This window comes from Typopeltis vanoorti, chromosome 13 (genome assembly GCF_054136105.1).
Source record: "Typopeltis vanoorti isolate ZY-2024b chromosome 13, IOZ_Tvanoo_1.0, whole genome shotgun sequence".
Taxonomy (NCBI): Eukaryota; Metazoa; Arthropoda; class Arachnida; order Uropygi; family Thelyphonidae; genus Typopeltis; species Typopeltis vanoorti.
In genome coordinates this window covers 22,752,521-22,767,537 of record NC_143561.1, presented here as the reverse complement: position 1 = coordinate 22,767,537, position 15,017 = coordinate 22,752,521, and the positions used below count along the sequence as shown (strand labels likewise).

Genomic DNA, 15,017 nt, shown 5'->3' with positions numbered 1-15,017 from the left:
GAAATCTGGGGTAGCTATTAGGAGTGGGTGGTGTTGCTGTAATGATTTGTTCAATTTGTTTCTCAAATACATTCCAGTTGGATCTGCAAAGGTTCCATCTAGCAATTGGTGTGTCAGTGATGATTTAAGTCACCAACATAGATAACAGGTTGAGGTGGAGGCCAGTCCATCTGGTCAGGCCAGGATTTCAGTGGCAGTTTGTAGACATAGATGATGGTATGCCTATGGAGTACTCAGTTTCAGGCACAGTGAGTTATGTCCTTGAGCCTGGGCTAGATGTAGGTTGCCAGGCCATGCTTGGGGTGGCAGAGAGGTGAAGAATTCCCCTCCACCCCATTCATAACTTTTCTCCCAGTCTCCACAACAAACTGGCTTTTATAATCTTAGGCTACAATTCCTATCATTATAAACCATGCAAATTTCACACAAATGCTGATATAGGCAACATTTTCATATTAAGATGAAGATATTCATATTAGGATGCATAATGGCCAAAATAGTTTTTTGTAAGATAAGTAATTTTTAATGAAATGAAAGGACACCAAAAATAACTGCCATTAGTATATGATACCAGTGATTAAAGAAGTTCCATGGAAGCATGGGGATTTTGAGACACTGGCTTGCTGTAAGCCCCAAAGGAGATGATGCATCTAGTGATAGCCAATTTTAATAATGCACCTTCTTCTGTTATATAGTCTTAGCTATTATGATAATGTAGTAAATGAGGATTTTCCAAAATTCTTAATGTTGATAATGATTACCTAATTTGAAGAAATTAACAAAATTAAATAACTATATAAAAAAATAAAGCTTTTGTATCTAATGTGAGAAGTTATTTAATAAGATCATGCTATTATGAATAAAATGGATCAGCAAGATGGAAAACTGTTGGTTAGCAGCCACATCTCTGAGAAATAAAACAAATAAGTTTGTTTGTAATATCTAGCATACAGACACTCAAAAATTATATATATATATATATGAAACTTCTTTATAACACTCATTCCAAATGGTTATAATTTTTAGATTATGTATGCACATACATGATTAATATAATCAGATGTGGATGAATTGATACAAGTTGGATTGCCTTAAGAAACCAAAAGGAAGATGACTTGAGGCTTCAAATACCCATATGTGTGTTTATGTGTATCCAACCTATAAGTGGTGAAACTATGGTATATTAGCATTGTGGGCGACTTAAAGTTTAGAATAAATCAGAAACTCTGCTCAAGAGACTAAACATAGACCATTCTCCTGCAGATGTGGAGGCCTAAAGAAGTTTTAACACAAGGCACACCACACCTAAAAAGTATTCACAAACACAGATACCAGCAGTGGAATTTGAATCCCTCACTTGCTGGTTGAAGTGCAGAAATGCATTTGCCCAATCATAACCCCCATATTTCAGAAACCAATGACTTGATGTTGAAGCCAACTTGTATTATTTTCATTTTAAAATGACAACAGCCATTTTCTGACTTGGGTGTTTTCATCTGCTATACCAATTCTTCTGCTTTTGTCTTCTCTCCACAAGATAATTCTATTTTGGAAAACTTGCCAAAAAAAAAGTATAGTTATTTAGTCAATCATCAAATTCCTGCCATGTACCCTCAAGGGGTGTACAGGATATGATAGTACTACATGAAAAAAATTACATCATTATTAATTTCCTAACTACAATTTTCCTCAAATCAGTCTGTTACTTGTCAAGACTCCAACATTATCAGATCTTATATTTCTATTGTCTAAGGCACTTTGTACCGTATCAATCTACCTTATGCCTTGGTCTTCCTCTGGGTCGTTTTGCTGCTAACCTGGCAGAGAACACTTGTTTTGCTAATCTTTCCTCGCCCATTCTGTTTAAGTGACCATACCATCTGAGATTAGCTCTGCTAATGCATTCCTGGATGCTGACAATGTCAAGTTCTTTACTAATATCCTCATTTTTGATATGATATTGCCATTGATGCCATGTGTTCACGCCTATAATCTTTCTCAGGACTCTCATATCTGTGGTCTCTAGTCTTTGGTCAAGTGCTTTACTTCTGACCCAGCTCTCAGACCCATAAGTTAAAACTGGTTTGAACACTGTCTTGTATACAGCTAATTTAGTGTTCTGACTAATTTCTCTCTTATTCCATATGAATTTATTCAATTGACTTCCCACCATACCAGCTTTGCTGATTCTGTTGTCTATTTCTATATTTAATTTACCATCTTCAGTAAAAATCATGCCTAAATAGCTGAAATGTTTTACTTGTTCCACAGGTTCTCCATTCACAACACAGCTGACATTTTCAATGATTCTGTCTATTTTCATTGTCTTTGTCTTTTTATTGCTGACCTTCATACCATATCTATTACAACAGCTATTCAATTTAGTCAGAGAATCTTGCAGAATTGTAGCGGATTTATTTAGAAGTATAACATCATCCGCATAAAGCAAAGAACTGACATTAACATCTCCAATTTTGATATCATGTTTAATACCACTTTCCTTCATAATGTGATCCATATAAATAATAACAGAGGGGATAATGTACATCCTTGTCTCACACCAGATTTAACATTAAACCATCTTCCTGTACTTCCTTCAATTCTAACTTGTGACTTACAACTCAAATAAAGACTAAGTATTGCTTGATATAATGCCCCATTGACACCATATAACTGCAGCGTATTGAATAGCTTCTCTCTTGGCACCTTGTCATATGCCTTTTCCAAATCGACAAAACTTAAATACAGATCTTTGTTATATTCCCATGCTTTCTCGACTATTTGTCGTAAAGTGAAGATCTGATCCTGACAGCCTCTATTTGGCCCGAATCCAGCTTGTTCTTCACCAAGCTTTTCTTCCACAATTGTTCTCAACCGTTTCTCAAGTATACTTGCATAGATCTTGCCAGGAACACTCAGTAGGTCAATCAATAGATATTACACTCAGTAATATCTATTAGTTATTTAGTACATACTATTATTTCTCTTATATTCTGAATAACATTAAACCATTCTTTTAAATTTTTTTTAAAAAAGAATTTCAATAAAAGGAATGTTGTTTATAGGTCTTTCTACTCATGCACTCTTGTATAATAATAAAGCTTTGATTGTATCCCATTATATATATTGTTTTTTCCTTTGTATAGTAGTTTATAAAATCTAATCCGAAATGTCTAAAGCTGAAGAACAGCATAGAAGAAGCAATTTGCCACTTCTGAAAGATGCTGTTTCAGCAAATTCATCTGAAGTCCTATCTACATCATTATTAAATGTGGGCTCTACTTGTTGTAATGTAGTATCTGTCAAGTGCCTATTTTACAATGATAGGAGGGTTCAGATAAGTAACATGAGCAATAAGAAATCTTACTCCTATCTTTTCCCAGAAAATAACTGGATTGGTCTGCAAAGTTTTTATTGCATGCATGGTAATCTGAAGAAGCCAATCAGACCTTGGCTATACCATCAGCCACCTCCAAGCTATGAACTGCATACTGTTGTGTATCACACATGCTCTCAGTTGTAAGTTAATTTTTGTGTGTGCGTGTGTGTCTCATAGCAGATTTTGACAAATTCTTTGTAGTTAATATTGGATAAATTATAGTATATTGGTTTGTTTAAAATAAAAATCCTGACGAGCTCTTGGTATTTATTGTTATGTGGTTATCTTCATGATACATTACTCTAACTGCTGGCTGGGCCAACTGAGTGGTTAACATACCTGCTCTTCAACAGGCTCGACATGAATGTAAGTAGGAGATGGATTACATCACCAGGTGATGTAGCAGGTATGTTACATCACCTTGCTCTAATGCCTTGCATGCTTGGTCTCTAGAGTACTATAGAAATAGTTCAAATTAAATGTTTTGCAGTGTGAAGATCAAGAGGAGCAAGTAACTGTAGTTAGCCACTGATCTTTCTTTGGATTAACAAATATTAAATGTAAATATACATACAGCAGGGGTCTTCAACCTTTCAGACAGTGTGGATCGCATTAAAAATTTCAATGAAGCCCAGGGCCCGCTAAGCTATACTGCGGTATTTAGAATTGTAAGATGCTTTTTGGATTCACAAAGAATGCTGTGCATTTGATACTTTACATAAAATCCTATAAAAATAAGCAAACTCAACTTTAAGAGCATAGGTAGGAGTCGGGTTCATGATAAGTAAATACAATCAATACTTGAAAAAAGATAATTTAATGAAGCAAACATTCATTTTTTACAATGTCAATGGGAAACTTGACAATGTTTTTCCTTGACCAGCTTATCAATGTTGGAAGTTGCTATTCACAGAGTAGTGTCGAGTGGCCAATGCAAGATTAGCCACTAGAGATGTTGTGTAGTGTTTGTGGAGAGCTCCTGAACAGATAAGTGTCATTTTGAGTAATAATTGGTGAAATTGCATAGTATTGTTTACTTTTCGTATTTTAGCATGTCTGGGTGATTTTTAGGTGTTCTCTGAGTATTTTAAATAGTCAATTGATAGATACGATTATCGTGCACATGGCTCCCATAAAGAGGAATACAACAAAGCTGGCGTCCAGGTCGCCATCTTTGTCTAAAAATTTTAATTTAAAGGATTTGATTCAGTGTACCGTTTGTGAAATGTATGCATTGAGGAGAGCGGTTGGAGTCTGGTTAAACAACGATAGTGGAGTGAATGTGTGTGCAGAAAGTGTAAAGAATGTGAGGATTTAAAGAGTGTTTCAGGTCGTGAGAATCTAGAAAATAGTAATATTTGCGAGGTAGTACCAGATAGCACTGAGAATGGTGTTGAAAGTGATGATGAAGGTAAACATACAGAACGAATAAATTATCGGAGAATAAAAATGAGATTGATGCCATGAGTGAGATCGCTTGATTACACAGAGCGATACACAGGGCAAATCGGCAGCTGGAGAGTTAGCAAAAATGTTTATCGAGCGTAGTGACTGATAAACGGCAAAAGTATGATAGAAAAAATAAGAGTATGGTAGTGAGTGTAAACAAAATGAAAGAGTGAGTGTTGCAGGGAGGTTCCTTAGTAAGAGATGTGTTAGTTGAGAGTTTAACAAAATCGTACCAACCTGGTGCGAACGTTAAGGATGTAAGCGAGTCAGTTAGAATGCAAAAGCAGTGGGTGAAAGAATTGATAGTGGTAGCAGGTACAAATGATTTGAAAGGAGACAAAATGGCTATGATTGAGGATGTGAAGGAATTTCTTGAGGTAGCAAAAGAGAAGAGTGAGAGAGTTAGGATGGTGAGTGACGGTTACGATCCAGAGTGACCATGATGATAGCAGGTCTATGGAATGAACCTTATGAGAACAGGTTGAAGATTTGTGGGTTGCAAAAACTGGTTGATAGGTGGAAAAGGGGGTGATATGATTGAGACATTCAAATTACTGAATGGTTTCTATAAGATTAATTCAGAAGATATTTTTGAGAATGGGACTGGTGGTGGGAGGACTAGGGGCCATACATGGCAGCTGGGCAAGAATGTGGTTAGCAAAGGTCTTAGAGCTAGGTTTTTACTTGGAGAGTGGTGAATGAGTGGAATAAGCTGTGGGTGCTATGACTGTGAATGAGTTCAAGGCGAGGTATGATAGATACTGTGTGAATGTCGAATAGTTGTTCTTGACATGATGTTAGGGCCTCTCTCAATGAGTCTGTCGACTCCTTGGAGTTGCCCGAAATAATAATAATGTTGGTCTGTAATCTGCGGGTCTCGTCTTGGACTTCATATGCTTCATTCTGGAGAAGAACTGCTCACATAAGTATGTGCTTCCTAACATAATAATAATGTTGGTCTGTAATCTGCGGTCTTGTCTTGGACTTTACATGCTTCATTCTGGAGAACTGCTCACATAAGCATGTGCTTCCTAACAAAGCTCACATCTTCAGAGCATGCCGGCGAAGACTAGGGAATGTGTCCTCAAAAATGTTGGCTCTGTAAAATGTAAGCAAGGGCATGTTGAATAATTTTTCTCTCAAAGAAGAGTTGTTTTGTAGTTCAAGCAGCTCCATTTGTACTGAGCCTGGCATTTCGGCAGCATTGACACTGAATGGCTGAAAATAAATCTAAAGAACACTGTTGATTACGAAAATCACTAAATCTGTCTTTGAACTCACTTTACAACACGGCTAATTTAAGAGTTGTCTTTTTTGCAAGTTGTGCCTCCCAAAGTTTGAGCTTGACCACAAAAGCTTTGATGTGATCAGAGAGTGCACCAGTTGATCTTTGGATTGTAGCTGCATATTTAGGTCATTCATATGCAACGAGATGTCGGTCACAAAGGCAAAGTCTGTCATGCACTTCGAATTCCGTAATTGGCTTCCCCTTGGTTTGCATGAATTGCTGTATTTCGCTCCTTAAGTCAAAAACTCTTCCCTCTACTCAACCAATGCACATCACTATATAATAAACCACATCATCATGATCTGCTTCGCACTCTTGGAATTGATGACGATTCAATCCTCTTGCCCTAATAATGTTGACAACAGTCACAATAACTTTCATGACATTCTCAAATCCAATAGTTTTCACACACAAATTCTCCTGGTGGATTAAAAGTGGTAATAGATGAAATCTTTTCCTTCTAGTTCCGGTTCTTTCTGTAGCAGTGCAAGAAACCCTTAATTCTTTCCCACCATAGCAGGAGCACCATCAGTTACCACACCTTCGAGGTTGGTTAAGCTGAGGTTGAAACGCTGGAGCGTTTTCTTGGCAGTGTCAAGAATATCAGTGCCTTGCATCATTCCCTTCATAGGTATGAGTGCTAGTAGTTCATTTGATCAATGCCAGGGACAAAGATAGCCAGTTGTGCTGTATCCTTCCCATCTCTGTGCTCTCATCTAATGCAAGTGAATATGACGTAAATTCGGACCACCGTTTTTTTAAGGTTCCTTCAATGTCATTGGCAAGTTCTTTGACATGTCTTGCTGCAGTTACCCCAGACAAACTTGGTTTTTTAAACACTTCCTTATTATTTGGGCACAGAATTTCCCCAGTAGCAATAAGACACTCTTTAACAAACTTGCCATCCAAGAAGGATTTTGATTTTTTAGTAAATTTTTTCAGCTATTACATAACTTAGACACACACTTCGATCTCTTCCCTCTGCCTTTTACACGTACCCTGCTGGCATTTTAAATCAATTTGGAGATGATTCACTTTGTCCACACAAAGCTGCTGTCGATTTATATTGTATTCTTTTGATACTAACACTGACTCACGACAAATTAAACACACTGGCTTATCGTCGATCGCACAAAAAAGTACAAATTGGTCTACTTTTCGTTAAAAACCCGACAAGAATCACTTGATTTACGCATTTTACTTGTAGGCGCCTTAATGATGGAAGGTGAATCCAAAAAATGATCCAAAATGGCCGTGTAATAGCTATTGTCCACTGAATATGTCTCACACTAATGAAAAAAGTCTGGCAATATAAAACCACAATAGGCTATGGCTGACACGACAAACCTGTGTGCGCTTATACACGACTTTCATGACTGACTGACTGTAGATGAGATCCTCTTGTATTTATATGAAAATATCAAAGTATTAAGAACCTTCGAGATGTATCTGGAAGGCACTCGACAGTGCACTCGAATTACAGCTTCAGCCATCTACCTGCGACGTTAGTACTAGTACTTAAGTGGCGCTGGTAGATGGCTGAAGAAGCATGTCTATTTAATATTTATTTTTATAGGATTTTATGTAAAGTATCAAATGCACAGCGTTCCTTGTGAATCCGAAAAGCATTTTACAATTCTAAATAATGCAGTATAGCTTAGTGGCCCGCAGGCTTCATTGAAATTATTTTTTATTTAATCGCATTTTAATGTTAAGTACCTAGTTATTCAAATTAAGTGGATATTGAATCCAATATTATTTCATAGCCGAATATAGAAACTACAAGTTTCATGCTGAATATAGAGACTATAAAAGTTTCAGCGGATACAAGTGTATGCCAACCTTTCATGACAGGACAACTCGTAAAGGTGGAGCAAGCTCCGGTCACTGTCCTTAGTATTTTCCCATAAAAACACATATCCTAGGAGTTGTGTTTTACATTATGGGGGGGGGGGGGTCACTACCCAGACTGGTTTAGACCTTTTTTTGGTCTCGTCAGTGGGAGCTAGACCAAGAATACTCAGGATGAAGTGATGCAGAACTTGTACTTGGCATATTTTTAGTGAATTTCATAAATTTTTAGTGCCTTTTGTAATGTGACACTTTTTTTAGCAACTTGTGTCGTAAAGTACAAGTTCTGCATCACTTCATCCTGAGTATTCTTGGTCTAGCTCCCATTGACAAGACCTCAAAAAAAAAAAAAAAAAAAAAAAAAAGGTCGAAACCGGCTGGGTAGTGACCTCCTCCCATAATGAGATGTTTTACATTGTGGGAAAATACTAAGGATAGTGATCAGAGCTTACTCCACCTTTACTATGAGTTGCCATCATGAAAGGTGAGCATACGCTTGTATCTGCCAAAACTTTTATAGTCTGTACATTCGGCTATGAAATAATGTTGGATTCAATATCCACTTAATTTGAATAACTTTGCATTGCTGAAGTGAAACCTTTTGGCTCTCTTTTTTTCAGTAAATGTGAAAACTTTTGTTTAGCAAACAAAAGTTACAGAACTTGCAAAGTACAAGTTCTGTATCACTTCATCCTGAGTATTCTTGGTCTAGCTCCCACTGACGAGCCTTCAAAAAAAGGTCGAAACCAGTCTGGGTAGTGACCTCCCTTCATAATGTATAACTACGTAAGTTACTCATTCAGCAGGTTCGTTTTCTACACTTCAAAAATCACATGATAGCTATTACCTCGGTCATCTTCCCTCTTGACCTTGGGGCAGTGATTTCGGCTCGGGATATAGTAGCAGTTAAGGCAGTCGCCCCATGCGAGGGCCGTGAAATAATGAAAACAAATTTAAAACAGTTTAAGACTAAGATTTTTTTTCAAACTTAAAAGAAACGTATCTGACTTATTTCTTTTTTGTTCTTTTTTATATTTTAATGGAAAAAATCACACATTGGTGTTCACAAGTTTTGCTTGTTGTGTATTTTGGCGATTAACGAATATTAGTAAATATATGCTTATTCATATAAGTTTCATTTCAAAGGTATTGATAAGAAACACAAAAAAGATTACAAACGCAAAATCTTGAATATAAAGACAATAAATATTATAAGTCTATATTACGATTTTTTTTCGATAGAGCCGTGAAATATTTACATTTGTCCAAAGGGGGCCTTGGCATCCATAAGTTTGGGAAGCACTGTCCTAGGAGATGTGTTTTACATTATGGGAAAATACTAAAAACAGTGATTGGAGCTTGCTCCACCTTTACTACGAGTTGCCATGTCATGAAAGGTTGGCGTACACTTGTATCCGCCGAAACTTTTATAGTCACCATATTTGGCTATGAAATAATGGTGGATTCAATAGCAAATTAATTTGAATAATTTTGCACTGCCAAAGTGAAGCCTTTTGGCTCTTTTCAGTTAAGTAGTTATTTTTTCAAAATGGCTGGCAGGCCACGCGTTGAAGACCCCTGACATACAGCTTAATCATCCTTTCCATCTGCCTAAGGCTTCCATGAACAATAGCTTTCTTTCCACTATCTGCAGCCAAGTTATTTAAATTTCTGTAAGAGTTCAGACCACTTATACTGTTTTCTATCATGTCCTTCAACATCATAGATAGAAAATAGTATATAAGTGATCTTGCTGGAAGTATCTTTCTTTCTATGCGTCTGCATAGAAGGAAATGTGAACTGTAGACTAAAATACACGAAGATTATTGAAGAAAAAACTGAAAGAGTTTGAGAACAGGAACCACGCCTTGAAGCAAACCCTGATTGATTCAGCCAGAGAGGCATGTGGTGAGGTTGTCTGCAAGGATAGAAAAATCAAAACTCCATGGAGGACACAGGAAGTTAAAGAGGCAGTGAAGGAAAAGAAGAAAGCATATCAAAGGTTCCTGGCAAATAAGTCAGCTTGTGCTCTTAGAGAATATAGAGACAAATGTAAGAAAGCTAAACACTGTGTAAAACAAAAGTCATGGGAGGAATTTGGCAAGAACATAGAAAATAAATATCAAGAAGGTGGCAAAATACTCTGGAGGTTGTTGAAGAAGCTTAGAAATGGAGGAGATTGCTGTAAATTAGAATTTACAGCACTCTTTCCTCTATTATCACCTTTATTTCATGTCACCTTTATCATCTGTAACTCCATTTGGAGTTACAGATGATAAAGATGACATGAAAACAGGAGAAAAAGATAGCCTTGAAGTATGGAGTAATTACTTCGAAAAATTGCTAAATGAAACAAGCAGACATGCAGTCAGGAATACATATCTATATTGAAGTAGAAAAAGCCATCAAAGGCCTGAAATGTGGAAAAGCAGCAGGAGTAGATGATATTCGACCAGAAATGCAGAAGTATGGAGGTCTAAAAGTCTTACAGTGGCTGCACTGCATAGTTCAGAGGGACGAATTCCAGATGATTGGAGTAGAGATCTCATAGTTCCCATATATAAAAAGAGAAATAAAACTGAATGTGAGAATTAGAGAGTTATTTCCCTACTGAGTGTTCCTGGTAAGATTTATGCCAGGATACTTGAGAAACGGTTAAGCAGAATTGTGGAAGAGAGAGAGAAGCTTGGTGAAGAACAAGCTGGATTCAGGCCAAATCGAGGCTGTCAGGATCAGATTTTCACTTTACGACAAATAGTAGAGAAATCATGGGAATATAACAAAGATCTGTATTTAAGTTTTTTCGATCTGGAAAAGGCATATGACAAGGTGCCAAGAGAGAAGCTATTCAATACACTACAGTTATATGGTGTCAATGGGGCATTATATCAAGCAATACTTAGTCTTTATTTGAGTTGTAAGTCAGCAGTTAGAATTGAAGTACAGGAAGATGGTTTAATCTTAAATCTGGTGTGAGATAAGGATGTACGTTATTCCCTCTGTTATTCATTATCTATATGGATCACATTATGAAGGAAAGTGGTGGTATTAAACATGATATCAGAATAGGAGATGTTAATGTCAGTTCTTTGCTTTATGCGGACGATGTTATACTTCTAAATAAATCCGTTACAAGTTTGTAAGATTCCCTGACTAAATTGAATAACTGTTGTAATAGCTATGATATGAAGGTCAGCATTAAAAAGACAAAGACAATGAAAATAGGTAGAATTGTTGAAAATGTCAGCTGTGTTGTGAATGGAGAACCTGTGGAACAAGTAAAACATTTCAGCTATTTAGGCATGATTTTTACTGAAGATGGTAAATTAAATATAGAAATAGACAACAGAATCAGCAAAGCTGGTATGGTGGGAAGTCAATTGAATAAATTCATATGGAATAAGAGAGAAATTAGTCAGAACACTAAATTAGCTGTATACAAGACAGTGTTCAAACCAATTTTAACTTATTGATCTGAGAGCTTGGTCAGAAGTAAAACACTTGACCAAAGACTAGAGACTGCAGATATAAGAGTCCTGAGAAAGATTAGAGGCTTGAATAGATGGCATCAATGGCAATATCATATTAAAAACGAGGATATTAGGAAAGAACTTGACATTGTCGGCATCCAGGAATGCATTAGCAGAGCTAATCTCAGGTGGTATGGTCACTTAAACAGAATGGGTGAGGAAAGATTAGCAAAACAAGTGTTCTCTGCCAGGTTGGCAGGAAAATGACCCAGACCAAGATATAGCACAATGTGCCTTAGATGATAGAAATATAAGATCTGATAATGATAATATTGGAGTCTTGACAAGTAATAGACAGATTTGGAGGAAAATTGTAGATAGGAAGTTAGCAACGATGTAAATTTTTCATGTAGTACTATCATATCCTGTACACCCTTTGAGGGTACATGGCAGGAATTTGATGATGATTATACTTGGTCAAAGTCCAATGACAGCTCCATCAGCTGTACAATATTCTTTTTTTTTTTTTTTTGTGAAAATGGCAAAGAAAGACCACTGCATTAGTAATGAAAGTGAAAATGCACACACATTTCCAACTTGTGACTGTTTTGAATGAAGATGAGATTGTCAAAGACTATTTTTAAGTTTAGTCATAGTAGACCAACCTAGATTCATTCCATGTTTGATAGTTTCTTCATAATTTAACCTGTCTGCCCTTAATTTAACCCTTAAGTAATTGAATTTTTTAACCTGTTATACTTTATTTCCTTCCACCTCTATGTATTGTCATTGCTTTGGTTTTACTAAAATTTATCTGCATTGCATCATACTTGCTGTTTTTATATAGGTTTTCAATCATATACTTTGTTTTCCTTATCTGTAAATAATAATATAATACTATAATTGCATATCTTTATGTACATTTTTTGTTCTTCCCATGTTTTCTGGGATACTCATCAGTTCCTCCAGAGAAAGGCTAATAAATATGGTGAAAGTAGACATCATTTGAGGTCATGTAGGGATATTATCAACTACTCCCATAGCATTTTTTGTTCTAAAATTTCAATGACCTTAGTATTGTATATGTATGCAAAAAAAAAAAAAAATCTGATGCAACAGCATTTTTAAATATTTACTATTTTTCAAGAATGTAATGTAAACTACTGACAACCTCCAGATAATTTATTTACATTCACAAATTGGGGGTGTATGTTACAAGCAAAATTTCTTTCATTTCTGTACAAACTTCAAAATCAGCAACCAATAAGGCCAGTTATTTACAAAGAAGTGCAACAAGAATTGTGTACTACCATTCACCAAATAATTCAGCATTATCCATCATTTGCCAACTCTGGTCCAGATCATCTGTGGGAAAGAAATTAATCACTGAAGCACACTAAATGGTTTCTTACATAAAGCATGGCAATTAAAATTAAGTTTTAGGTATTTTAATATATAAAAAAAAATGAAAATACTGACCTCAGAGCTTATAGAAAAGAGTGCATTGGCTTAGTAGCAACTATAGAAAACTATGCATTTCTTCTATACAACAGTAATGACAAGAACATTATTCTTTGTGTGTGTGCGCGCGCGCATACACACACACACACACACACACAGTTGAGTCTCTTTTTATGCGGTAGATACGTTCCACAGAAAACGCATATAAAAAATCGCACAAAAAAGACCTAACGTATGTTAAGAAATTAGGGATATGTTCCATAATTTTCTAAAACCCCATAAAACCGAAGCAATGAATTAAAAGAAACCTAAAATCGCATAAAAAAGTTTATAAAAATTCAGGAAAATAAGAATGCCTAAGTTTGTTTTAAAGCTTTATTCATTTAATTTTATTGAAAAGTAAGAATTTTTTTTTACATTTTTTCATCAGAATTATTGTCGCTATTAGACAATATTCGGCAGCATTTGCGAACTAGTGCGAAATCACTTTCATCACCAGAAGAGATAGTCAGCACATAAAATCTGTATGGTAAAGGCACAAACAGAATTAGCTTCACCCTCGTTCTGTGCTGATTTTTTTTCTTTTGACAATGTAATCAGTGATTAAACTTTGCGATGATGATTTTACTAATTTTTTTATGCCACTCGCGATATCCAGATACAGTTCTTCAGCTCATGTTGGAATTTAAAGGCTCATTCAGAATTTGTCTTTAACAAGAATATGATTTTCCAATTTATTGCACAGTTCAAGACCTTTGAGTTATATTTGCAGTGAGGGTGACAGGTTTTTCTTCTGCTTCACTATCATTTTCTGGATCTTCAACGATATCTAAAGTTAATCGATATCCAATAATATCATCATCACTTAAGGCATTATCCATCCACAAGCAATTCGTCCACATCATTCTGGCTAAATGTATCAAAACCTTCACCAATTCCATGTGCCAAAGTAATGATTTCACCTGATAATGTAGATGTTTGAATGGTTGCAACACATCCAGGCCAAGCTGCTTTCCAGCAGGCATTAAGTTTGTGGTCTTATTTCAGGCGATAATAACAGATGCAACATGATTTAAACAGTCCAAAATATAAATTTTTTTTCCAAACTTTAGTTACTGTTAATGATTCAGTTTCTAGTTTATCCAATATAAATTGAAAAGTGTGCTTAATGTAATATTTTTTGCAAGTAGCAATTATGCTTTGATCTAGTAGTTGAATAATGCTTGTTGTATTGGGTGGAAAAAAACACTACTTGCACATTTGGATGTTCTAAATGCGGATGACTTGGTGCATTGTCAACAATTAATAAAACATTAAAATCAAGAACTTTTTGCTTCATGTGTTTCCATTTGTGGTACAAAGCAATTATCGAACCATTCAGTAAATACAACAATTGTTACTCAGGCCTTTGTACTAGCCATCCAACATACCGGCAGCTGTTTTAGATCTTTGCCTTTTAGAGCACGTGGTCTTAGAGATCGATTTACTAGGAGGGGTTTCAGCATTCGATCCCTTGATGCATTGCTACAAAATAACGTCACTCGATCTTTGCTTGCTTTAAACCCACTTGCTTTTTCTCAGACTTTGCAATGTAAGTTCAACTAGACATTTTCTTCCAAAACAATCCTGTTTCGTCAGCGTTAAACACTTGATCAGGACAATATCCACCATCTTCAATAATTTTGGCTAACTTCTCTTGAAAATTTTTGGCTGCTTCTTCATCTGCTGCTGCAACCTCGCCTGTAATCTTCACGTTATGAAGTGCATTCATTTTTAAAAACCCGGTTAGCCATCCTTTGCTAGCCGAAAATTCTTTATCAGCCTGGGAAGCGCAAGTAGATGGCTCCAATTGCTTCATCTGTTCATAAAACTGAAGAAATTTTTGCTTAATTAAATAACCACTTATAGGAATTCTCCTCTGAGTTAATTCTTCAATCCAAATTATGAGCGCTCGTTCTGTTTTTTCTAATAAAGCATCTCTTGAGTACGATGATAATTTGGCACTTAGTTTTGTGCCAGAAATGAGAGATTTTCTTATTGCGACTTCATTCTTTTTAATTGCTCTTATAGTAGATTCGCCTAAATTAAAATGTTTACCAATCACTGTAGATCCCTCTCC

At 35.9% G+C, this 15,017-nt stretch overlaps 1 protein-coding gene across 5 annotated transcripts in view; it reads right to left on the bottom strand.

Annotated features, from left to right (window-relative positions):
* Nucleotides 1–12,647: 12,647 nt before the first annotated feature.
* The window catches only part of LOC150099987 (uncharacterized), a 167,144-nt gene continuing 164,774 nt past the window's right edge, over nt 12,648–15,017 (bottom strand). For all 5 annotated transcript variants that reach the window (XM_090403008.1, XM_090403011.1, XM_090403009.1 and 2 more), the window contains exon 9: nt 12,648–12,802. In XM_090403008.1, the coding sequence (XP_090259134.1) occupies nt 12,744–12,802 (59 nt within the window). In that variant the 3' untranslated portion in view covers nt 12,648–12,743. The remainder of the gene's footprint in view (nt 12,803–15,017) is intronic.